Source organism: Biomphalaria glabrata, chromosome 16, assembly GCF_947242115.1.
Source record: "Biomphalaria glabrata chromosome 16, xgBioGlab47.1, whole genome shotgun sequence".
NCBI classification, from domain to species: domain Eukaryota; kingdom Metazoa; phylum Mollusca; class Gastropoda; family Planorbidae; genus Biomphalaria; species Biomphalaria glabrata.
Genome location: NC_074726.1, coordinates 11,212,673 through 11,238,913, shown reverse-complemented (window position 1 = coordinate 11,238,913; position 26,241 = coordinate 11,212,673). Strand labels below are relative to the sequence as shown.

General features: G+C 38.0%; 1 protein-coding gene across 4 annotated transcripts in view; it reads right to left on the bottom strand.

Moving 5' to 3' along the window:
- The window catches only part of LOC106078854 (potassium voltage-gated channel subfamily H member 8-like), a 271,372-nt gene that overhangs the window by 50,658 nt on the left and 194,473 nt on the right, over positions 1–26,241 (bottom strand). For all 4 annotated transcript variants that reach the window (XM_056014827.1, XM_056014829.1, XM_056014830.1 and 1 more), the window contains exon 3: positions 19,007–19,237. In XM_056014827.1, coding sequence (XP_055870802.1) covers positions 19,007–19,237 — 231 coding nt within the window. The remainder of the gene's footprint in view (positions 1–19,006; positions 19,238–26,241) is intronic.

Genomic DNA, 26,241 nt, shown 5'->3' with positions numbered 1-26,241 from the left:
ACTGTTATATTTATGTCCTAAAAAGGATTCGATGAAATCTTTAGAACACGACACAGGGAAACTCTGGTTTGACCGTTATGATTTATTTTCAAATATAATAATGCTACAGAAGGATCCTATGTGTCACGTACAAAGACCGCATCACAAATGAAAAGATTAGAAACAGGATTAATACAGCAATTGGACCCCACGATGGCCTGCTAACCACTGTCAAAAAACGTAAACTCAAACTCTACCGTCACATCACAAGGTCCTAAGTCCTCGCAAAAACCTTCCTTCGTGGAACAGTACCAGGAAGATGAAGAGGAGAAAGACAGAAAGCGATGGGAAAGAATGGACAGGCCTGTCAGTGAACAAAATTCTATCCAACGCAAAGGACAGAGAGGAATGGAGGAAAGACGGTTGACGGTTCATGTGTGGTGCCCCAACGGTCCGACAGACTAAGGGATATGTGAAAGTGGTGAAGGTGAATAATCTTCAATATAAAATTTGGTCTGAGCGCTAAAGACAGTCTATACCTTAAACACATACGTCAGCGGGTATTTCCGCATGTGTTTATGATAGAAGAGCTACATTGGTTTTGGGCATTGTCTTTTAGGCCTGTTCTTGGCTTATCAATAGAGCCTTATAAACTCTTGCGTAGTTTAATAAATTTGCTTAACCAGGAAATTTTTTTTTTAGTTCTGGGTAGGGGTTGATGGGGCTATGTAAAAAGTGCTCCATTTCTAATCATTATTCATTAGTTATTAAGAGCAAAATAATCTCTCTTACAAGATGGTATCCAGTACATAAAGGAGGATTCTTTTGTGAAGACTGTTTTTTAAAATCTTGTATCTTATGGTGTATGTATAGTTTAACATTACTTATTCTTTTTAATTACTGTAAAGGTTTTTTTTTAAATATGTTGTATTATAAGAAATATGAATGGCCTAAAGCCTTGTTTTCTTAGAGCGTTGATCATATATCAAGACACGAAAAAAAAAAGAGTTGCTACTGAACAAATTATTTCCCATCTGAATCTACCTTGGACAGCTATAGCAGAAGCAAGGGAAGAGATTTCTGCTATCGTTCAGTAAATAGCGATTACTTGCCCTTGGGACATGGCTGACTTGTGGGCAGGTCCGAGTAGTTCCTCGCCAGACAGAAGGCCCGTCCACAGGCGTGTCATTTCATACTGTGAGACATACTGACCAGTCGACACTGACATTGTACGTACTACGTAGTAAAGCTAATTAGTTCTACTATTCGACAAAATAATACTTAATTATATAACTAAGCCAGAGACGTGATAATAAATGAATATACCGAACAGGGCCGGTCCTAACAAATGCGGGGCCCTATGCGAAACGGATTGCGCGGGGCCTAGTCTGATAAGTATAATATCAAAATTAAGATTTTGTATTAGAAAATACATTCGTTTTGCAATAAATTTTTATTAAATATAGCGGACATAGCCGGGTTTTTTAAATCCCTGGTAGAATTGACACCCAGATTGACAATTTTGTCAATTTTTCAGGAGATTTTATGAGTTTTCTGGAGATTTTTATATAAGGAGATTTCCAGTACTTTTTCGTATATTTTGCAAGTTTAGTAGATTTCCGTGAAAACAGGAGGCCGAGGAAACCCTGTTATTATATATAAGTTATAATGGTTTAATTTAATAATTTACACCTAGAGTTAGCGCGGGGCCTATGTAAGTGCGGGGCCAAATGCGGCCGCAATGGTTGCAGTGGCCTATTGCCGACCCTGCTACCGAATTCCGTTTTTAAGCAAATATTTGTACAATTTCTAAATGTTGATAATTGGACATTTCCATGAGAATCATTTTTTTTTTTTTCGTATCTCATACTCAGAGACTTTGACAAAGTTTGCATCTTAATAAACATGTCTAGAACTTTTTTTTTGTAATGATATTTTCAAAAGCCGAGTCTGAAATAGATTGACTAATGTACAGTTCAGTTAACTGTTAAGAAATTATGTTGATCCAAATTATGACCAATTATTAACAAAATGCTCAGAGAATCAAGCATCGCATGAGTTAAATTTTGATGACGATATGATAAGTTTTTGTCTCGCTTCTTAAAAAGACTGTTTGCCCAATCGCTGAGCATACAACAGAAGGCCAAAGTTTGCATACACATTAAAGCTACCACTGGGAATAGGCTTACAGTGAATTTGTTCAATTTGATGGGACAGATTTGAGCTCCACTCTGTGATACAAGTCTCAAGTGTATTCCAATCGTGGAGCTAAATATAAACTCTTCAAACGTGCGTCTGGAGACCAAAGATTTAAAATCTAAAGATCTGGATCTCAGGCAAATTTGGCTATTTTCAAAAACGTTTCAATTTTTGGAAACGCTGATAGAAAGGAAGTAGTCTTAAAAGTGCAATCAAAAGAACTGAAATAATAGGTAGAAGAATTTGTGTCATTTAAAAAGGAAAAAAAATTACTAAATTAATTTTAAATAGACCTGTCTATCTATGTATCTATGTTTTTTGTATCTATCTATCTATCTATCTATCTATCTATCTATCTATCTATCTATCTATCTATCTATCTATCTATCTATCTATCTATCTATCTCTATCTATCTATCTATCTATCTATCTATCTATCTATCTATCTATCTGTCTGTCTGTCTGTCTGTCTGTCTATCTATATTTATTAATATTATTAATAACTAAAAAAACAGTTCTATTACATAGTAAAGCATATTATAATTACTGACACTAATCTATTGAAATGAACGGTTCTTCATTGGAAGAATGAGTTTGTATCAAATTTACTTGATGCTTTGGTTTAGCTTAGTTAGTTTGTTCTCATTTTGTTCTCTATCTTGCAGTCTAATCCGAGACTATTCGTTATAGAAGGCCTTAACACTGACCGGCAACGTCACAACTTGTGGGCATTTTAGACCAATAGCTCGTTGCTATGTGGGGACCATAGCGCCATGGGCGTAGCCAGGATTTTTTTTTTCGGGGAGGGTTTTGGGGGGGATACCCCCCCGACCCCCCCCCCCCCGCGGAAAAAAATGATATATATATATATATATATATGTGTGTGTGTGTGTGTAAATAATTAATCTTTATTACATTCTGACCACTTCGGAAGACGTTTATTGTTTATTGTAGACTCCCCGCCCTTGCTAGCAAGGTGGTCTGAGGGAGTTCGCAGCGCTCCCCCACCGCGGGGCGAAGCCCCGCCGCCGAGCACTATTTCTGGTATTGAAAGCCAACAAAATGCATATTCTGAGGTATCTACAGTGCATTATCTTGCTATTAAAAAGTTTTATTTGAAAAACCTAATGTGCTATTCTTACTGACTTAGACCCTCTCGCGCCGTTCGGCGCATTTTCCGGCAAGCTGTTTCCGCAACTCTTATTTTGCGTAATTCATTTTGTGTGAGAACATGCCCCGCAAAACCTCATGCGACGCTCTGTCACAACCTTACTAAGGATTCGACTCCCAGTTCGGCATATGATTTCTTTGATTTAGACCCGATCTCTATGACTGACTCCTAAAATCTGTCTTAGCCATCTTTGTTGAGACACATTTAATGATTTTCAATTTCGGCAGAAGATTATTCACACTTTATTAATGGAGCCCAAGCCACTGGTAGAAATTTGTAACCTTTCTTGACTATGCTCTTGGAATTACATGCCTGTATTTCGCTTTAGATTTTATATCGAAAAGGAAAGTTTTTTCGTCAAATCGTCTGTTGAGGGGTTTTAAACTAAGAAATCTCTGGAGTTTTTTTTTGTTTTGTTTTTAATTCAAAACCCCATTTAGCTACGATCTTAGAATTTGGTGACTGTAGTTTGCTTTAAAATAATATTGAAGAGAGAGGTTTTCAACTCTAAACGCTCTGTAGGGGAATTTTAAACTCAAAACCATCTGGAGGGGTTTTAAACTTTAAAGAAAAAGCCATCTGGAGGACTGGGATTTAAACTCAAATCCCCTTTGGCTACGCTCATAGATTTTATAGTGTGTAATTTACTTTTTTTTATATTGAAGAGGTACTTTTTAGCTTCAAACCCCAACTGGAGGGGGGGGGGTTAAACTCAAAACCCCTTTGGCTACGCTCATAGAATTTTGAGTGTGTAATTTGCTTTTTTATATTGAAGATGGGGTTTATCGTAAATTTTAGAGAGGGTTTTAAAATCAAAATCTTCCTTAACTGTGCTGTTGGAATTTGGTGATTGTTGTTTGCATTTTTTTTTTTTTTGTTTCATAGAAGAGGGGGATTTAACTGCAAAAACCTCTGGTAGTGGGTTTAAAATTCAAAACCCCCTGTAGGGGGGTTTAAACTCAAAGCCCCCTGGTAGAGGGATTTGTATCTCAAAACCCCCTGATAGGGGTTTTTTAAATCTCAAAACCCCCTGGTAGGGGGATTTAAACTCAAAACCCCCTGGTAGAGGGTTTTTAACTCAAAACTGCCTTGGCTGTGCTGTGGTAAGTGATGATTTAGTATTAAAATCTCACCTAAAATAAACAAAATGAAAGAAAAAATCAGTCACTTAATTCCGTCGCCGCAGGGGGGGGGGTTTCATTTCGGGGGGGGGGGTTTGAACCCCAAGAACCCCCCCCCCCCCCCTGGCTACGCCCATGCATAGCGCTCTGAGCATACAATAAGCATGAAAGTAGCGCTATATAAAAGCTATAATTTATTATAACGATTGGTCTCGTCTGATCTCCACCCTCATTGGCTTTTACTACTTGTGGTGACCTACATTATTGTAGTGTCCCTGATTCGTTTACTTTCTACGTGTGTTCCACGTATCGAAAGGATTGTCCAGTGTGTGTCCATTGAGCAATCAGTCATGTGAGATATGCTTATGTTTACTGTGAGATGAATCTTGTTAAATAAAGCCAAGAAATAAGTAATTCTAGTGTTGCTATTTTATTGCCAATATTTTATGTGACAAAACAAACACTTCGTCGCTTTGTTATATAACAGTCTGTAATTATAGATCTTTGTTTCATACTTTCCTTTAGTGGCGTTGCTATGGTGGAGGGATGGGGGGAGGGAGAATTTGAAAATCCCCCCAGGCCCCACACAAGAGGAGTCCGAAATGAGTTGGGTTTTTTAAAAATTAAATATTAAATATTAAGCCATATCTCATATCATGATGTCGAATGTCAAAATGCAGGGGCCCCTAAAGAAGTCAACCTCCAACAGGACGCCAAATGATAGCAAATTCCTAGCTGCGCAACTGCCTTTATTTAGAAAAAAAACATTACATTTTAATTTAAGTCTACTTCAGAACGACAGAAGTTCGAATTGGGGACATCGTGACGACATGCAGAAGGGCACAGCCAGGCAGCCATACCGACAAAGCAGCTATACCGACCAGACAGCTATACCGACCAGACAGCAATACCGACCAGACAGCAATACCGACTAAACAGTATTAGCGACCAGACAGCTATACCGACCAGACAGCTATACTGACCAGACAGCTATACCGACCTTCAGCTATACCGGCCAGACAGCTATACCGACCTTCAGCTATACCGACCAGACAGCTATACCGACCAGACAGCTATACCGGCTAGACAGCTATACCGACCAGACAGCTATACCGACCTTCAGCTATACCGACCAGACAGCTATACCGACCAGACAGCTATACCGACCAGACAGCTATACCGGCCAGACAGCTATACCGACCAGACAGCTATACCGACCAGACAGCTATACCGACCTTCAGCTATACCGACCAGACAGCTATACCGGCCAGACAGCTATATCGACCTTCAGCTATACCGGCCAGACAGCTATACCGACCAGACAGCTATACCGACCAGACAGCTATACCGACCAGACAGCTATACCGGCCAGACAGCTATACCGACCAGACAGCTAAACCGACCAGACAGCTTTACCGACCAGACAGCTATACCGACCAGACAACTATACCGACCAGACAACTATACCGACCAGACAACTATACCGACCAGACAACTATACCGACCAGACAACTATACCGACCAGACAGCTATACCGACCTTCAGCTATACCGACCAGACAGCTATACCGGCCAGACAGCTATACCGACCAGACAGCTATACCGGCCAGACAGCTATACCGACCAGACAGCTATACCGACCAGACAGCTATACCGACCTTCAGCTATACCGACCAGACAGCTATACCGGCCAGAAAGCTATATCGACCTTCAGCTATACCGGCCAGACAGCTATACCGACCAGACAGCTATACCGACCAGACAGCTATACCGGCCAGACAGCTATACCGACCAGACAGCTAAACCGACCAGACAGCTTTACCGACCAGACAGCTATACCGACCAGACAACTATACCGACCAGACAACTATACCGACCAGACAACTATACCGACCAGACAGCTATACCGACCAGACAGCTATACCGACCAGACAGCTATACCGACCAGACAGCTATACCGACCAGACAACTATACCGACCAGACAACTATACCGACCAGACAACTATACCGACCAGACAACTATACCGATCTGACAACTATACCGACCAGACAACTATACCGACCAGACAACTATACCGACCAGACAGCTATACCGACCAGACAACTATACCGACCAGACAGCTATACCGACCAGACAACTATACCGACCAGACAACTATACCGACCAGACAGCTATACCGACCAGACAACTATACCGACCAGACAGCTATACCGACCAGACAACTATACCGACCAGACAACTATACCGAGACCATTTGTTATGGTAGGCCTCAAAACTAACCTTCCACGTCGCAGCCCGTGAGCAGACCTGTAACGTGCAACGAGCTATTGGTCTCCATTACCAACAGGTTACGTCGCAGGTCATTATTCAGGTCTTCTGTGAAGATTGGTCTCGACTATACCAACCACACAGTTAGGGGTCGTTCGTAAATGACGTCACGCAAAAAATGACCATTTTTTACCCCCCTCCCCCCTTGTCACAAAGTATCACAAATTCTCAACCCACCCTCCCTCCCACTGCGTCATGTCAAAAAATAAAAAAAATATATTTATTTCAAATTATTTATTTCTCATCCATTTTTTTCCCAAAGACGTTTCATGTGCTCATCGATAGAAAGAGCGAGTTGCGTGAGAATTTTGGCGATCTCGGCAAAATGAAGCGAAATGAGCCGAATAATTCAAATCGGAAAAAAATGGTTATAGCGAGAAATAATTGAAAGTTCATGCGGCTGTTTCACTCGTTCACATCTGTGTGTTGATGACAGCTATACCGACCAATGCATGACGCGTAGGACGTAATCATCTTCTTTTTTGAAGTAACGTCTGTATTATATAAGATGAATGTTCGTTGATGAATTAAAGTCCTTTATGCGATGTCACAGCTGAACTTTCGATAAATAAATTGAATTTAACTTTTTTCTCCATTTCATGTTTTCAGGTTAAAGATTTGAATTGTCAAAAAAACACGTTGACGTCGTTAGTTTTCCGGAAATTTAAGATTTAAGTATTTTTGAGAAGAACAACGTGAAATTCTCAGTCGGCAGTGCCAACATGATGTCTTCAGTTGAACTCCTCAAACAAGACTGAAATGTCTCTATATTTTCAATGCTTTTTTATTTGCGAATAAAACTACCTGAGAAATTCATGTTGAAATGAGTACCTAAAAAATGTTATTATTTTTCGATGATTTTTGACGATTTAAAAAAATATTTTATTTGTGATTTTTTCTGAATTTTAAATTTGTGACGTCACAAAATTGCTACCCCCACCCCCTTTACCCCTTGTCACAAAGTGTCATATTTTCTCAAACAGCACCTCCCCCCTAGAGCGTGACCTCATTTACAAACGACCCCTTATGCCAACCAGAAAACTATCACTCTAACATGAATGTCTTTTAACACGAATTAAGTGTTTATTAATATAATATTAAGTCCCCCCTTAGTTATTATATCTGGCACACTGGTTTAGACCCTGACATAGTTTTTCTTTTTTTAAACTATTTTTAACCTTAATTAGGCCAAGGACATCGTCATTGGCGGGAAAGAGAAAAAAAAAAGAAAATCATACGTGCTGTGATGCAATAACTGGTGTCATGTGACCACATCAGATAAATTATCGTCGCGGAGTGTAATCTGATTGAACGGCCAGTAATACCGCGTGGAAACGATAAGGAAGTTTCTGAGAAAGGAAAAAGATGGACGAGGAATGAGTCGAAGAGGAGCATACGAAACAATCAGAGAACCTTTATCGTGGACAAGTGCTTACAGGACAAAGACGAGTACTCACATTTTGTGTTAACTAAGATTAGTACTTGACATTAAGTTCAAATACTTCAACCCAAAGCTCTCGTCTATGTAAATTTCACCTTTACCTTTACCTCAGTCCATTGGACTCTGGGGCATAACACATGATCTGTTTCTGTCCATTCCTATCTGTCTTATGTCAGCACCAGAGTCTCTTACATCGGCAGGCCTGTCCACACGTTGATGATCTCTTCCCATCACTTCCTTTGTTCCATGCAGAAATGTCTTTGTGAGCTCTGAGGATTTCATTATATGTGCTTACAGTCTAACCTAGCGTTTGTTGTTTTTCTTTATGGTCAAAAGATCATCATAGGGCCCTATCGCCATAATTTGGATATCCTCATTTCTGACGTGGTCTTTGCAGATGATACCACTCATCCACCTTTACGCCAGTGCCTCAAAGGTCAACATTCGATTTTAATGCTTAATATCAAGGTCAGTTAAATTTTTCAAACACAAAGTGTTTTTCTTTGTCTATGTATCTCGAAACCCAAGACTCTCGGGACTTCATGTTTTTCTTTGTCTATGTATCTCGAAACCCAAGACTCTCGGGACTTCATGTTTTTCTTTGTCTATGTATCTCGAAACCCAAGACTCTCGGGACTTGATGTTTTTCTATGTCTATGTATCTCGAAACCCAAGACTCTCGGGACTTGATGTTTTTCTATGTCTATGTATCACATGCCTATTACCAGCGTCTCGACACCCAAGACGCTCGGGACATTAGACGAGGCCGAAGGCTGAGTACCCCTCAGACCTCCACCATTTTCCTTAATGGAACGAGAATCTCCAACCAGTGCAATGATGTTCCTAGGGACCCCAAAGAGAGTCTTGTTTTGCCTAGTCGCCTCCCCTAACAACCGCTTCCACCCGGCGAAGTAGTGTAGGTAGACTTGTCAGTGTAAAGTGGGACTGCTCTAGCTTGAGCATACAGTAGTGTAACACAATAGGTTCGTCTTCTCTTACAATCAATCTATTTATAAGTGAAAATACTCCTCCCCCCCCTTCAACTGGTAAATTAAACTGTTCTATACCCCCCCTTCAACTGGTAAATTAAACTGTTCTATAACCCCCCCCTTTTTTTTCAACTGGTAATTTAAACTGTTCTATAAACCCCCCCCCCCTTTCAACTGGTAAATTAAACTGTTCTATAACCCCCCCCCCTTTCAACTGGTAAATTAAACTGTTCTATACCCCCCCTTTCAACTGGTAAATTAAATTGTTCTATACCCCCCCCTTCAACTGGTAAATTAAACTGTTCTATACCCCCCCTTTCAACTGGTAAATTAAATTGTTCTATACCCCCCCCATTTCAACTGGTAAATTAAACTGTTCTATAACCCCCCCCCCTTTTTTTTCAACTGGTAATTTAAACTGTTCTATTAACCCCCCCCCCCTTTTCAACTGGTAATTTAAACTGTTCTATAACCCCCCCCCCCCTTTCAACTGGTAATTTAAACTGTTCTATAACCCCCCCCCTTTCAACTGGTAAATTAAACTGTTCTATAACCCCCCCCCCTTTTTTCAACTGGTAATTTAAACTGTTCTATAACCCCCCCCCCCTTTCAACTGGTAATTTAAACTGTTCTATAACCCCCCCCCCCCTTTTCAACTGGTAAATTAAACTGTTCTATAAACCCCCCCCCCTTTCAACTGGTAATTTAAACTGTTCTATAACCCCCCCCCCTTTCAACTGGTAAATTAAACTGTTCTATACCCCCCCCCTTTTCAACTAGTAAATTAAATTGTCCTATACCCCCCCCCCTTCAACTGGTAAATTAAACTGTTCTATAACCCCCCCCCCTTTTTTTCAACTGGTAATTTAAACTGTTCTATACCCCCCCCCTTTCAACTGGTAAAATTAAATTGTTCTATACCCCCCCCCCTTCAACTGGTAAATTAAATTGTTCTATACCCCCCCCCCCTTTCAACTGGTAAATTAAATTGTTCTATACCCCCCCCCCTTCAACTGGTAAATTAAACTGTTCTATAACCCCTCCCCCCCTTTTTTTCAACTGGTAATTTAAACTGTTCTATAACCGCCCCCCCCTTTCAACTGGTAATTTAAACTGTTCTATAACCCCCCCCCCCCTTTCAACTGGTAAATTAAACTGTTCTATACCCCCCCCTTTCAACTGGTAAATTAAATTGTTCTATACCCCCCCCTTCAACTGGTAAATTAAACTGTTCTATACCCCCCCCCACCCCTTTCAACTGGTAAATTAAATTGTTCTATACCCCCCCCCTTCAACTGGTAAATTAAATTGTTCTATAACCCCCCCCCCTTTCAACTGGTAAATTAAATTGTTCTATAACCCCCCCTTCAACTGGTAAATTAAACTGTTCTATACCCCCCCACCCCTTTCAACTGGTAAATTAAATTGTTCTATAACCCCCCCCCCTTTCAACTGGTAAATTAAATTGTTCTATACCCCCCCCCTTCAACTGGTAAATTAAATTGTTCTATAACCCCCCCCTTTCAACTGGTAAATTAAATTGTTCTATAACCCCCCCTTCAACTGGTAAATTAAACTGTTCTATACCCCCCCCCACCCCTTTCAACTGGTAAATTAAATTGTTCTATACCCCCCCCCTTCAACTGGTAAATTAAATTGTTCTATACCCCCCCCCCCTTCAACTGGTAAATTAAACTGTTCTATAACCCCTCCCCCCCTTTTTTTCAACTGGTAATTTAAACTGTTCTATAACCGCCCCCCCCTTTCAACTGGTAATTTAAACTGTTCTATAACCCCCCCCCCCTTTCAACTGGTAAATTAAACTGTTCTATACCCCCCCCCCTTTCAACTGGTAAATTAAATTGTTCTATACCCCCCCCCTTCAACTGGTAAATTAAACTGTTCTATACCCCCCCCCACCCCTTTCAACTGGTAAATTAAATTGTTCTATACCCCCCCCCTTCAACTGGTAAATTAAATTGTTCTATAACCCCCCCCCCCTTTCAACTGGTAAATTAAATTGTTCTATAACCCCCCCTTCAACTGGTAAATTAAACTGTTCTATACCCCCCCCCCACCCCTTTCAACTGGTAAATTAAATTGTTCTATACCCCCCCCCCCCTTCAACTGGTAAATTAAACTGTTCTATACCCCCCCACCCCTTTCAACTGGTAAATTAAATTGTTCTATACCCCCCCCCCCCTTCAACTGGTAAATTAAATTGTTCTATAACCCCCCCCCCCTTTCAACTGGTAAATTAAATTGTTCTATACCCCCCCCTTCAACTGGTAAATTAAATTGTTCTATAACCCCCCCCTTTCAACTGGTAAATTAAATTGTTCTATAACCCCCCCTTCAACTGGTAAATTAAACTGTTCTATACCCCCCCCCACCCCTTTCAACTGGTAAATTAAATTGTTCTATACCCCCCCCCCTTCAACTGGTAAATTAAACTGTTCTATACCCCCCCCACCCCTTTCAACTGGTAAATTAAATTGTTCTATACCCCCCCCCTTCAACTGGTAAATTAAATTGTTCTATAACCCCCCCCCCCTTTCAACTGGTAAATTAAATTGTTCTATACCCCCCCCTTCAACTGGTAAATTAAATTGTTCTATAACCCCCCCCCTTTCAACTGGTAAATTAAATTGTTCTATAGCCCCCCCCCTTCAACTGGTAAATTAAACTGTTCTATACCCCCCCACCCCTTTCAACTGGTAAATTAAATTGTTCTATACCCCCCCCTTCAACTGGTAAATTAAACTGTTCTATACCCCCCCACCCCTTTCAACTGGTAAATTAAATTGTTCTATACCCCCCCCCCCTTCAACTGGTAAATTAAATTGTTCTATAACCCCCCCCCTTTCAACTGGTAAATTAAATTGTTCTATACCCCCCCCCTTCAACTGGTAAATTAAATTGTTCTATAACCCCCCCCTTCAACTGGTAAATTAAACTGTTCTATACCCCCCCCCCCACCCCTTTCAACTGGTAAATTAAATTGTTCTATACCCCCCCCCTTCAACTGGTAAATTAAACTGTTCTATACCCCCCCCCCCCACCCCTTTCAACTGGTAAATTAAATTGTTCTATACCCCCCCCTTCAACTGGTAAATTAAATTGTTCTATAACCCCCCCCCCTTTCAACTGGTAAATTAAATTGTTCTATACCCCCCCCCCTTCAACTGGTAAATTAAACTGTTCTATACCCCCCCCCACCCCTTTCAACTGGTAAATTAAATTGTTCTATACCCCCCCCCCTTCAACTGGTAAATTAAATTGTTCTATAACCCCCCCCCCTTTCAACTGGTAAATTAAATTGTTCTATAACCCCCCCCCCTTTCAACTGGTAAATTAAATTGTTCTATAACCCCCTCCCCTTCAACTGGTAAATTAAATTGTTCTATTATCCCCCGCCCACCTCCCTCCTCTCTTTATTTACCTCTTTTCGAAGAGTCCTTGGGACGATAGCAACTATCAAGGGAAATAACACATCTAGCCGTTCTTTTTGTTAAGCGAATCGTTTCTCTCCCTTGAAATGAGAATTCAAATAACTCTACGACCCACACTTGGATACCTTCATGATTGCGGACTTTTCGCTGCGCTAGATGTGCGCATGCGTGCACGCACATGGATAGGGGCGACGTCTGTGTATGGGGTATATTTTGAAGTTTTAAGGGGGTCGACGGGTCATGAAATAGTCGATTTGGGACAAAAATATCGATTTTTTAAAAACTGCATATTTTGATAGCAAAATATGTCTAGAATCACTTGGTATACTTCAAATTATTAAAATATTGCATTTTAATACTTAAAAACATGTTTTAATACCATGGGGGCATCTAAATTTGTTGAAAAAATCGAAAAATTCAACTAATTTCAACACACGGTAATGCATAAGTCTTAACTACGACCGTATCATATTTGGTATCGATTTAAAGAGGACGCTGTGTACTACGTCATTTTCTTGATTGTTTTCCAAGCTAAAACTAATTATAGAAACTAGAACACGAGAAATGACGTAGATCTCAAGGTTTTTGGTAACATTTGATTGGCTAAAAGGTAGTCAACTACATAGAGGTTTATTTCGATTGGTCTCAAGGCGGCCATCTTGGAAACCGGAGGGTAACTTTAGACCACAATGCACAGCGCGTGTATCAACATCCCTGTAAAGTTTATTACTCAATTCTTTGGACTAACACCTGCATTTTTTGTGTTTTAACAATTTTGGGCTACAAAACAAGGTAAGAATAAATTACAATAAACTTGTTTTTTCTTTTTTTTTACAAATCGGATTACTATAATTAGATTCAGAAAGAAAATAGATGTAGATATAGTCTAGATCTAGTAGAGGTAGAGACTTTTAATTTTCGCGATCATTACTATTGCATGCCTGGGATGGGTCACTAAACTGTCTAGACTCTAGACTTACGATAAATCCCTTTCTCAAATCTAGAAGACTAGATCTAGATCTAGTACTACTAGATCTAGATCTAGTACTACTAGATCTAGTAACTATTAGAGTATTCGTAGATTAGAATACTAGATTGTCTAGATCCAGTTCTAAACAAATCCACTTGCTAGATCTAGTCAATAAACTTACACTAGTCTGATTAGATCTAGGTTCTACATGTAACACTAAAGTCTAGTAAAGTTGACTAAAGTAATAGTAGATTAGATTTAGATCTAATACGTTTGAAAAGTTATATCTAGATTCTAGAGTAGGCTTACTTGGTTGGAATTGGTTTTAGAATCTAGATCTAAATCTAGACTATTTTGATTTATATCTTGATTTAGTAGTAAATTAAAATTTATAATATAATAATTATAAAATATTATATATTATATATTATAAATAATAAACTACTAGTGACTAGTATATCTATCCATTAGATCTAGTATTAGTAGAAGCCTTTTAGTTTACTATTAGTAAGTATTATAGCCATAACAATCTAGATTCCTTGACTGATGTGGTATTGGCTCAGGACCCAGGCTGATCTCAGGACTATCCCTATCATCTCAATTATCCCAGATTTGAACCCTTTGGGAGATTTGGGTTAGCTGCAACTTATGATAGTATTCATTTCTGAAACTTACAAGTCAATATGCTAAATCTAGTTTACATCTAGATCAACTTCAGTCTTCAGTTTATCAATCTAGATACTCTTAGAGTCTAGATCTTATCCACTCTTCTAGATTCTAAAGAGAGAAGCTTACACATTGCATATAATCTAGAACAAGAGAAGAGTCTAGGTCTGAATAACAACTTGAATTATGATTTGAATCAAGATAATTCAACTTTAAAGAAACATTTAAATTAGTAATAATAGCTAATTACATATTTTATTTCTCTCTTTTTAATTTTAGAACCATGCCTCCAGTCACTGCCTTTATTATGAACACAATCAGCAGAAGTTTGTCTATCGAGAAAGTACTAGGTAGCAACTTCCAAACAAGCAAGATTGAAATATATATTTTCAGCCACCACCCCAGTAACAGATATAGTCATTTCTACACCATCTGAACCTACTATTCAGCATCTCAAAGTAAGCTTTCCTTGTCCAACAAGAGAAAAAAAAAAAGGCAGGTTTGTGGATGGCCATGCCATCAATAATTTTATATCAATACCGGTATCTATCTATCTCTATCTCCCCCTCTCTATATATAACTACAAATAAATAACTTTATTCACTATTTTTCTTACATAAATTTATTGTTTATTAATGGTCAGTCCATCTGCTTTTTAAAGAAATATTTGTAAAAAATAATTTGTAATTTGTCTTCATTCAATACCTGTTTGCATCTTTTTTCTCTATAAAAAATTGTTTTACCACAGCAGAGGGGGGTGGGGTGGGGGAGAATAGTCATTTTAATTAAAAAGGGTATACTTTCTGTTTATAATCTTTCTTTTATATGTACTGTTGTCAATTCATTTTTTGTAAAAAAAATATATTAAAGTTCTGTTGATATTTAAAGAATTTTTTTTTCTCTAAAAAGTTGTCATGGTGAGGGGGGGGGGGGGAGGGGGGGGGGATAGTGAAAAGGCTGCCATTATAAATGAAAGTAATATAATTTCTGTTAATGTTAAATTGTATTTATGTCCTGATGTCTATTTGTTTAAAAAACAACAACATTTAATTATTGTGATATCTAAATACTTTTTTCTTTGTTTTTTTGAAAAAAAAATGGTTTGGTCGTGGCAGGGGGGGGGGGGGTAGAAAAGGTTGTCATTTTTTGTAAAAATGGTATACTTTCTGTCTATATTATCTTTAATTTATCTGTCCTATTGTCAAATTATTTAAAAAAATACATTTGATTGTTATTGAAGCTCAAATGTTTCATATTTCTTGAAAACAAACTTTAAATCCCATTTTTCTCAAAATAAATTTTTCATGACACACACAATCTTGTTTTTTATTTTTCTAGAAATCTAGTTGTCCAATTGTTTTGTTATTGCATATATGTGTTCAAATATATATATACTACATAGTAACAGAGCAAAATTTTAAAATTAAGTCAAAAAATGGAGATATTAGCAGATTATGAACAAATTTAACATCCGCGGAGAAAAAAAAAGATAAGGTTTCAATATAATTTTTTTATTCCTAAACCTGACATTCTTTTCAAAAAAGCTTCTGTTACTATGTTAAGCACATAATTAAGTATCAAAATGCAACATCTGAACTCTCTAACTATTATAGTTTCAGAAAAAAATCATTTGTGAATTTAGCCCAATTTAACCCAAAAAAACCCGGTGGGGAAAATGTAGCAAACAAAAATTATTTTTTTCTTCTAATTATGCCTATCTAGACTTATAGTAATACTTTAAGCACATTTTCATTGTAAAAATATGAGAAATAAAAAAGAAGTTCTCGAAGGTAGACTACCCCCTTAATGCCTATGTTGTTCTAGCCACAGTAGGAGGTACGTCCTGGAACACTACCACATTCAGTGGATAAACCCTCCCCCCTCCCCCCAGTGCAAGGTCCTCAGACCACGATGGACGACATTATGGTATAGAGAGTGAAGACTGAAATGTTATCCTCCATCAAATCGCAGTTTAAAAAAAAACTGGAAGTAAAGAATGATATAAAACAATGGGTCTTGGGTTTGATATGTTATTTTTTTTACGTGTATAAATGTAATACAAGTAAGAAATGCAGGCCTCTATAGAATGTCTGGCGTTTTCAAGTAAAGTACGAGATGATTCTCCATTTCCTACTTCCATTCAATGACTAGGTCTACGTCAGGCAAAGCAGAACAAGTATGTTTAGAAAGATATTTATAAATGAAATATAAATATTTTGTTTTTAGAAATATATATTTTAAGACTAAAAATACTTTTGTAGGTCCATATCTTTTTAAATTTAAATTTAAATAATCACATTTTTCTTTAAATCAAAGAATCGTATTTTAAAATAGTAATACATATTCGTAACACGCTCTTTGAACTCGTCTACAATGAGAAATTAAAATATAAACGGACATTTTATATAGCGAGTGGGTAAAACTGTATGCAGCAATAGAGCTTAAAAGTAATTCCTACTTTGCTTGAATCTTTAGGCTCTGACTAGGTATTCTATTGTACTTCACCGTTGCCGTAACATATACATATATGTATATATATATATATATATATATATATATATATATATATATATATATATATATATATATATATATATATATCATGGGCGTAGCCAGGATTTTTTTCGGGGCTGGGGGTTAGGGGTATTCCCCCCCCCCATCGCGAAAAAAAAAAGTATGTGTGTGTGTGTATACATAATTAATCGTTATTACATTCTGACCCTTCATTCTTTCGGAAGACGCTTATTGTGCCCTAGAATATGTTCTTCCCGGAGTTAGCGGAAAAAATTGTAGACTCCCCACCCTTGCCCTGCGCAGGTCGGAGCCCCGCCGCCAGGCAATATTTCTGATATTGAAAACCAACAAAATGCATTTTCTGAGGTATCTACAGTACATTGGTCTCGGAATAACAGACATTATCATTCGGGAATAGCAGACATTATTATACGGACATAACAGACATTACTGAAACTGACTCCACTCTATGGTATCGTCTTTCCCTATATCGTTTACAGTTTACGTTTCTAGGAAGTAGTCTCTCCCCGTACCATTGTGAATGTGGATTAAACAAAATCCATTAATGTTTTCTTTTTAAAGAATGAAAATAAAACTAGCAAGAGGAATAGAAGAAATACGTTCCATAAATTCAGCTGGGACATTGCAGAGTTAATTCCTTTTAGCTAAAAGTGCATTGAGAGTTTTTTCCTACGGCTTCTATCGTTGTGTCGGCTATAAACATGTTTTTGAAGGCTCCATGTTACAAATCTTGTTGGGTTTTTTTTTAAATAAGGCATTTCTAATTATAGTATTTCGCAAGACTCAGATTCTTCATTTTTTTTTCTTTTATTAATTAAATTCCATCCATCTGTCAGACACAGCTAATCAGAAAAGGAAATTGAGTTAAGTTGTCGTTACATAACAGTGTTGGTTACGCCAGTGGTTATCAATTAAAGTGGTCAGCCAACACTCACCATAAGTATAACAGACATTACAGCCACTATGTGGGGGCGGCCCGGCAAAAATGCGGACGGTTTTAAACCTGCCTTTATAGTACGGAGTGTATATTGTACATTGTAAACTGAACATGGAAGGGATAAAGAAACTAAGTTGGCTGACAGGATGAATGAAGTGGACAGAAAAATATAGAAGTGCAGATCTTAGAGAGGAAGTGGAGATGGATTGGTCACACCCTTAGAAAAGATACCAGCAACAGAGCTAGGCAGGCCTTAGAGAGAAAGTGGAGATGGATTGGTCACACCCTTAGAAAAGATACCAGCAACAGAGCTAGGCAGGCCTTAGAGTGGAACCCCCAGGGAACAAGACGCAGAGGAAGACCAAAAAGAACATGGCGACGCAGTGTACTTGAAGAAGCAGAGAAGACCGGGAAGAGCTTGGACACCATCAAAAAGCTAGCAAGAGACCGTGGAGAGTGGCGTGTTTTTGTCGAGGCCCTATGTTCCATGAGGAACTCAAAGGAGTGATGATGATGATGATGATCATAGTAGACTGATCGCTTGCCAACTTTTTAGTATTGCACTTGTCTTTACATAAAATGGCTACAGCTCCTAGTTATACGTCATTTCCTTGTTAAGAAAGTCCCCCTCCTTTCAGATTAGATTAGATAGACAGATAGGCACACAGATAGACAGACGACAAACAGACAGGCATGCAGATAGACAGATGGATGGATGGATGGATGGATGGATAGATAGATGGATAGATGGATGGATGGATGGATGGATGGAAGGATGGATAGATAGATAGATAGATAGATAGATAGATAGATAGATAGATAAGATTAGATTAGATTAGATTAGATTAGATTAGATTAGATTAGATTAGATTAGGTTAGGTTAGGTTAGGTTAGGTTAGGTTAGGTTAGGTTAGGTTAGGTTAGGTTAGGTTAGGTTAGGTTAGATAGATAGATAGATAGATAGATAGATGGATGGATGGATGGATGGATGGATGGATGGATGGATGGATGGATGGAAGGATGGATAGATAGATAGATAGATAGATAGATAGATAGATAGATAGATAGATAGATGGATGGATGGATGGATGGATGGATGGAAGGATGGATAGATAGATAGATAGATAGATAGATAGATAGATAGATAGATAGATAGATAGATAGATAGATAGATAGATAGATAGATAGATAGATAGACAGACAGACAGATAAATTACCATTTTTATTGTAGAACTGAAGTTCTGTCTTAAGCTCTCGTTTCTCTTCCAATGCCTCTTGGATCTTCTGGACCTCGGCCTCACTTGTTTCAGGGCCGTACAGGAATCTACATCCGGAGCCCTTTGCCATGACGCTGGCCCTGGAGAATCCCGTAAGCTCACAGAAGCCGTCAGAGCAGTACACAATGGGCCACCCATTGGCCTGGGCATTCCCAAGGACGAAGTTACTATCTGGAAAGAGAAAAAAATAATATTTTATCAATCTGACACTAGTATAGTATTAAAATGAAAGGGAGACAACAGTCCATATTTTCTTTTTCAAATTATGTACGTTTATTATTTTGAGTCTTAGAGTTGAAAGATACACTAAAGAAAGTTAAGGTAAAGGCAGCCTTTTAGTGCCCTATCCCACATCGACCATGGATAGAGAACTATCCTCCCTTAGCACCGCCTAGCAATATTTGATGATTTTTTTCGTTCAACTTTTATCAGCTTATACTTAAATATCACTACCGATGATGGAAGCTTGTTGGCACTTGTTGTCTTCACAAAATTAAATAAAAAATATTCAATTTCTTAAAATCATATTTCGAAGAATAGTATTAAATTTGGCATAGAAAAAATATTTGATATTAAAAAAAAAAGAATTCTTTAAATGTATAACTATATTACTATTATTATTATTATGTCAGAAACAAACGAGTATTCATTCTCTGGCACTGCCAGGGTCGAGACTCATTAGAAACAAAATTCATTGTAGTCCCTTTAAGATTGTCCACTGAAGAATTTTCTGGTGATGTGGCAGGTCACAACAGTACCGCCCTCTGACAGGCAAGGAGAATCTTTTTAGGAATGTTAAGAACCTTGAAGGTACCTGTGAGGTAAGTTGTCATTGTCCCCTCATAAGAAATAACAACTGAGTGTATTGTTATTTTAGACAACTTCCATAACCACATTATTTTCAAGTTCCCTCCCATATTTTGTTTGTTTTTTTTCAATTTCGTTTTTCCTTATATAATGGGATAGTTAGTACGGCGATGTCAATGGTGGTAGCGTTGTTTTTTTTTTTTTTTGTGTGTTTCTTTTTTTCAATAAACAGCAGATCAGAGCGATTAAATTCTACCGTTTTTTGTCATTCAAAATAAGCCTATCCCAGTATAATAAGTGATCAGTAGGCTCGAGAACCTCTTATGGTGCGTATTTGTAGTATGGAATAATATGTCTATTAATCAAACTATGTGTCAAAGCCAAGTGTTGGTGTATTAATTTTGCAACTTGGTTATGGCGACCAAAGTAGGCAGATTCTGATACTAATATTATTTCTTGAATTTCAGACATAACATATGAATTGTGTTAGGAAGTCAACAAACACAGACGCCGTCTTTGTCTTCAGATATAATAAAGATCTTGTTTAATTATGTTAGTCGACTCCTGTTGCTATTCTAACGCTGCCCGCAATCAAACTCGCAACGCCAGTTGTCTGTGGCCGATCGCATCGATCAGAGTCCCCTGGGCTGAGACAATCGGAGCCTGGTATCTTGTCATTAAAGTTCCAAGCCACAATAGCAACAACAAAGACAGGAAACAAAAAGTACAAAGGTGAGTAGACACTAAAGGAGGCATGCTATTCTGAAATTAAAGATTTACTTTTTCTGATAGCCCACGGGCAGAAATACAAGATGGCGCTTGTACTCTAGACACCACGGTTTTAATTAACATCTTGCAGTATCCGATAACTTCCTGGGCCCAAAATTAAGAAATCGGAAAAGAAGGTGTAAAGTGTAGATAGTGCAGAGATGAATAAGCAGAACATATATAAATATTGAGGCCGTGGTGGTCGAGTGATAAAGAGCATGGGTTCCAAACCGTAGAGTCTCGGGTACAAAGCAGGTGAAAACTGTGATTTTGCATTTCGGGAATTTATTTTTAAGGTGTCCCTGAGTACACCCAGCTCTAATGGGTACCTAACATTAGTTGGGGACAAGTAAAGGCGTTTGAAAAGAAATCGAATGCACCCTCATTCACCGTGGGCCACAGATAATCTTAGCACCATCTGTCTCATAGGTCGCAAGGCCTGAAAGGATACTTTTACCTTTTATATAAAAATTCCACTCTAAGGCATCGGTGGACCAAGATGGGGGGATTTTATATACCCAATAATTTTGGACAAGCTAGGTTCATTCACCGTCACTCAACACGCCCATATACTAAGAGAATATGCGCGTGTTCAGATTGGCTGATTAGATCCTGATGTAACCATGAGTAAGTCCAAAGCAGTTGAGGTTATAAACAGGGGAGTGAGAGTGAAAGAATAAAGACGATGGACAGACTAATAGTTTCCATTGTTCAAAATGTTAGATCTAAATTTGTGTTCGTACAAAATCTGTATTAAAATCAAAACCTGGATTGTCAAGAACAAGCATTGTGCAAAGTTTCAACTTGATCCGAAAATAGGAAATGGCTAAAAAAACATGTTCAAACTTTTTAACAGACAGACAGAAAGACGGACAGACAGACAGAGTGAGCTGATATAAGCTTTGTAATAAAATGGTTTAAATAGTTGTGACAGAGTAGGAGAGACAGAGTGGGAGAGAGAGAGAGAGAGAAAGACAAAAAAATTATTAAGTAGAGAGAGTCGAGAAAAGGAAAATGGTAACAAACGGAAGTGAATTAGGGAGTGTATGTAATGGATTTCAACGCCAGAGTTGGCTCTGACCATCACATCTGGAAAGGAGTCTTAGGCAAATTTGGGATAGGTCAGTGCAACAGCAACGGATTATTACTACTCCAGACCTGTGCTGAACACATGCTGCTCATATCAAACACAATATTCAGTCTTCCAATGAGAAAGCGAACTTTCTGGATGCTTCCTCAAGACACTGGTACCTCATAGACAACGTCATCACCAGACAAACTGATCGTTAGGACATACGTGTCACCAAATCTTGCTGTGGTGCAGAATGTGGAACAGACCACTGCCTCATCATCACCAAACTAAACATTCGTATTCAACCAAAAAGACGTCCGCAAAAATCTAAACCCATAAAAAGGCTAAACACGGCCAGACTAGCAGATGACAAAATTGAAAAGTCGCTTACAGATGCGATAGAGAACTGCCTCAAGTCCACCCCTCTAGCTGAATCAAATGTAGATAAAAGCTGGGAATGCTTCAAAGAAACTATCCTTAGCACAGCAATAAGCATACTCGGGCCTATGGAGAGGAAGCATCAGGACTGGTTTGATGAAAACAGTGTTGAGATCAGAAAACTATTAGGTGAAAAGCACAAGCTCCATAAATTGTATCTGAACATTCGTATTCAACCAAAAAGACGTCCGCAAAAATCTAAACCCCTAAAAAGGCTAAACACGGCCAGACTAGCAGATGACAAAATTGAAAAGTCGCTTACAGATGCGATAGAGAACTGCCTCAAGTCCACCCCTCTAGCTGAATCAAATGTAGATAAAAGCTGGGAATGTTTCAAAGAAACTATCCTTAGCACAGCAATAAGCGTACTCGGGCCTATGGAGAGAAAGCATCAGGACTGGTTTGATGAAAACAGTGTTGAGATCAGAAAACTATTAGGTGAAAAGCACAAGCTCCATAAATTGTATCTGAACATTCGTATTCAACCAAAAAGACGTCCGCAAAAATCTAAACCCCTAAAAAGGCTAAACACTGCCAGACTAGCAGATGACAAAATTGAAAAGTCGCTTACAGATGCGATAGAGAACTGCCTCAAGTCCACCCCTCTAGCTGAATCAAATGTAGATAAAAGCTGGGAATGTTTCAAAGAAACTATCCTTAGCACAGCAATAAGCGTACTCGGGCCTATGGAGAGAAAGCATCAGGACTGGTTTGATGAAAACAGTGTTGAGATCAGAAAACTATTAGGTGAAAAGCACAAGCTCCATAAATTGTATCTGAACAACCCAAACTCCCACTCCACTAAAGATGCATACACAAACATCCGCAAAAATGTGCAAAAATAGTTACGCCAATTGCAAGATACCTGGCTATGCAAAAAAGTAGAAATAATACAGGAATTTGCTGACAAGCACGACATGAAGAACTTCTTCCATGCCATAAACGAAGTCTATGGACCCACAAAGTCAGGCTCATCCCCTCTACTAAATGCTGATGGGACTATCCTATTGACAGATAAGGAAGAAATCCTAAAACGCCTTCCATTCTAAATGAAGCGGTCATAGACAGGCTACAGCAAGTACCAATAAAGGAACAAAGTTACGAGAATTCATATAAGAAATAATTTATAGAAAATATAAGAAAAATACAGTTAATTTAGAAAAAAACTTTTTGTTACCTTTAAACACTAGAAGTAAACTAAGACATTTTACAATGTTGATGTCAATATAATCGTAACTAATCCAAGTCCTTGAACTCCTTCATTTCTTAAATTTAACTTCCAAACACAACAACGGAAAGCCAAGGGCAATGCACTCTTTACTATTGTTTTTCAAATATACATTTTTGCCGACGGAAATTCTCAGAGGCGAGGATTCTAAGAATCTTGCCGAGACGGAGATGACAATAAAATTTGTCTCTGAATTCTGGCTTTTAATGTGAGCCCTCTACTTCTACGCTTGAGTGGTTTCTTTGTCCAGTTCTATTACAGTTGATGAGTCTGTACAAAAAGTCCGTAAGTGAAAGCTGTAGCTGTCTGTGCATTTACTCGTAAAATTTTCATATCTTGTTTTAGTTCTGATATTTATAGTTCAAGTAACTTGAAATAAAAGTAAATAGTAAGTGTAGCATTCATCGCTTTGGCGTTTCTTTAAAACTTTTTGTTGGAAAACTACTATCTACTGTAAAGTAAATGTAAAGTTGATTTGACAGTGTTTTTTGTACTTAGTAAAAGTATAAATACAATGCAAAGACGCCTTTATTTGTTAATACAAAATCTTAATTTTTACTTATTATCCTTATCACAACCCAAATTAGGCCCCGCGCAATCCGTTTCGCATAGGGCCCCGCAACCTGTAGGATCGGCCCTGCCGGGTTCTAATCCTGATGAAGACTGGCATTTTAGATTTTGGGATTTTTAGAGCGCCTTTGACTCCACCCAGCTCTAATGGGAGGGACTTTCAAATTTGGACACATTTCAACCCTTCCCACCCTAGCTACGCCACTGCTATTTAGTCGCCAGTCCTAATTGTCTCAAAGTTTGGTGATTTCACTACATTGACGACTAATTTATTCATCTCCTAAGAGATCGTTTATTTATCAATGAAATAGAGCATACAAAATATACCGGGAACAAATAACCAGGTGAACATGTTGGTACCGAGGATTAAATTAAAATGTTGTTCTTTCCTTGAAGTCAGTGATTCACTACGGCACCTCCACCTCATTCAGTAAACTTTTGGACCTTGACCAATGTGATGTGCTCGCTCTACTTTTCAAGGGCACCACAAACTTTAGAATCGCATCCAATCCTTGTCTCATTTTCTGCCTGAGCTCCCAAGAACTTCTTTGACATGTCATTTCTCTTTAAGCCCTAAACATTTTTTTTTGAAACTGCAACAACGTCAACAAAGAAGAGCATCTCGGACCAGAAAAATATCTTTTTTTTTTTTAATCCTGGCATTCACTTTGAAATCTCAATTTGTAACAAAGATCATTTCACTCTCCATTGACAGTGGGTTTGTATAATTTTAATTTACTATAGATTGAATCATCATACCCCATTTATAGCTTTCGTTCCCTTGATATAAAACTAGTTTTTTTAATATATAATTTTAGGTTTATATGTGTAGACATATATATATTATAATTACAAATGGTTAGCAGTTATTTGTAGATGAACGTTTTTCTTGTTGAGGAATGTATGTCTAGTTTCTTCGAAATGTGATATCTTTTTTCTCTCTATTCCAGCTATTAACCCTTTTTCTTTTTTTATAATACCTCTATTCAAGTCACAACTTCATGGAACCTGGATTCAGGAACGATTTTCTTATCAATTTAACAGTTGTTATATATCGCTAAGAAGAGAATTACTGGCTCGTTGGCCACACGGGGAAAACTTCAGTTTAATGTTCTGAGTAAAAAAAATAAATAAATGTACATTTGGCTAGAGACTGAATGTAGGTCTAGATCCTACATCGGTTTTGAAAGGAATATCGCTTTCTTAAAAGAACTACCGCGTTTGGGATTTTCGAATATAAGGTAAAAAAAATTTAATTAATTATTTGTAATATTTTATTATTTTTAAAGTTTTATAATGGAGGTATTGTCTTAAAAAAAATGATTTTTTAAAAATGTTTTTCTTGGTGTAAATTTTTTTTTATTTTACACTGATTTCAATGTGTACATAAACAAATTTTAGAAATTCTGGCTACTTGGTCTGGCTACTTGGTCTGGCTACTTGGTCTGGCTACTTGGTCTGGCTACTTGGTCTGGCTACTTGGTCTGGCTACTTGGTCTGGCTACTTGGGATAAAACAATAACTTTAAGGAGATGACAATTTCTGCTATTCTCCAAATTTTCTGGATAAAACTAATAAACATTCATTCATAAGCAAAAAATAAATAAATAAATGAGATCGATCTAAGCCTTATATTAAACATATATACATAAATGAAGAAAAGAATAACCGAATGTAAGCTTTCAGTTCTGTGATTAGCTGTATACAATGATATAGTGCAAATAACCAGTAGTAGACAATAAGTAGACTAGTAAAAGAAAATTGGTCTCTATCATTTCCATAAGTTTTTACTTTTCAATCTATAATACATTCTTTCATTTTGGTTCTTCTATTTAATAACTAAATTGAAAGAAACAGAGAGTACAAGAAAGCAGAGACATCGACACAAATTTCTGAGACAAAGAGTAGTAGAGAGAAGGGAGAGTTAGAGAGAGAAGGGAGAGAGACAAGACATAGAATACAGAGAGAGAGAGAGAGAGAGAGAGATGGGAAAGAAAGACAAAGAAGACAGAAAGAGAGAGAGAGAGAAGGGAGAGAGACAAGCAGAGAAGACAGAGAGAGGAGAAAGAGAAAGAGAGAGAGATAGAAAGAGATTAGTAGAAATAGACCAAAATAAAAAAAGATAGAAAGACTACAGTGTGTACAAACGGAAGCGAATCAAGGATTCGACAGAAGACCAAATTTCCGATTGCGTCCAAATGAATTGAATCAAGGCAAGAGTGATTCAGCTGACTCGTACCCTTTCCCTCTCCCCCTCTCCCCCTAAACCTTCCCACACATCATCACCAGCCC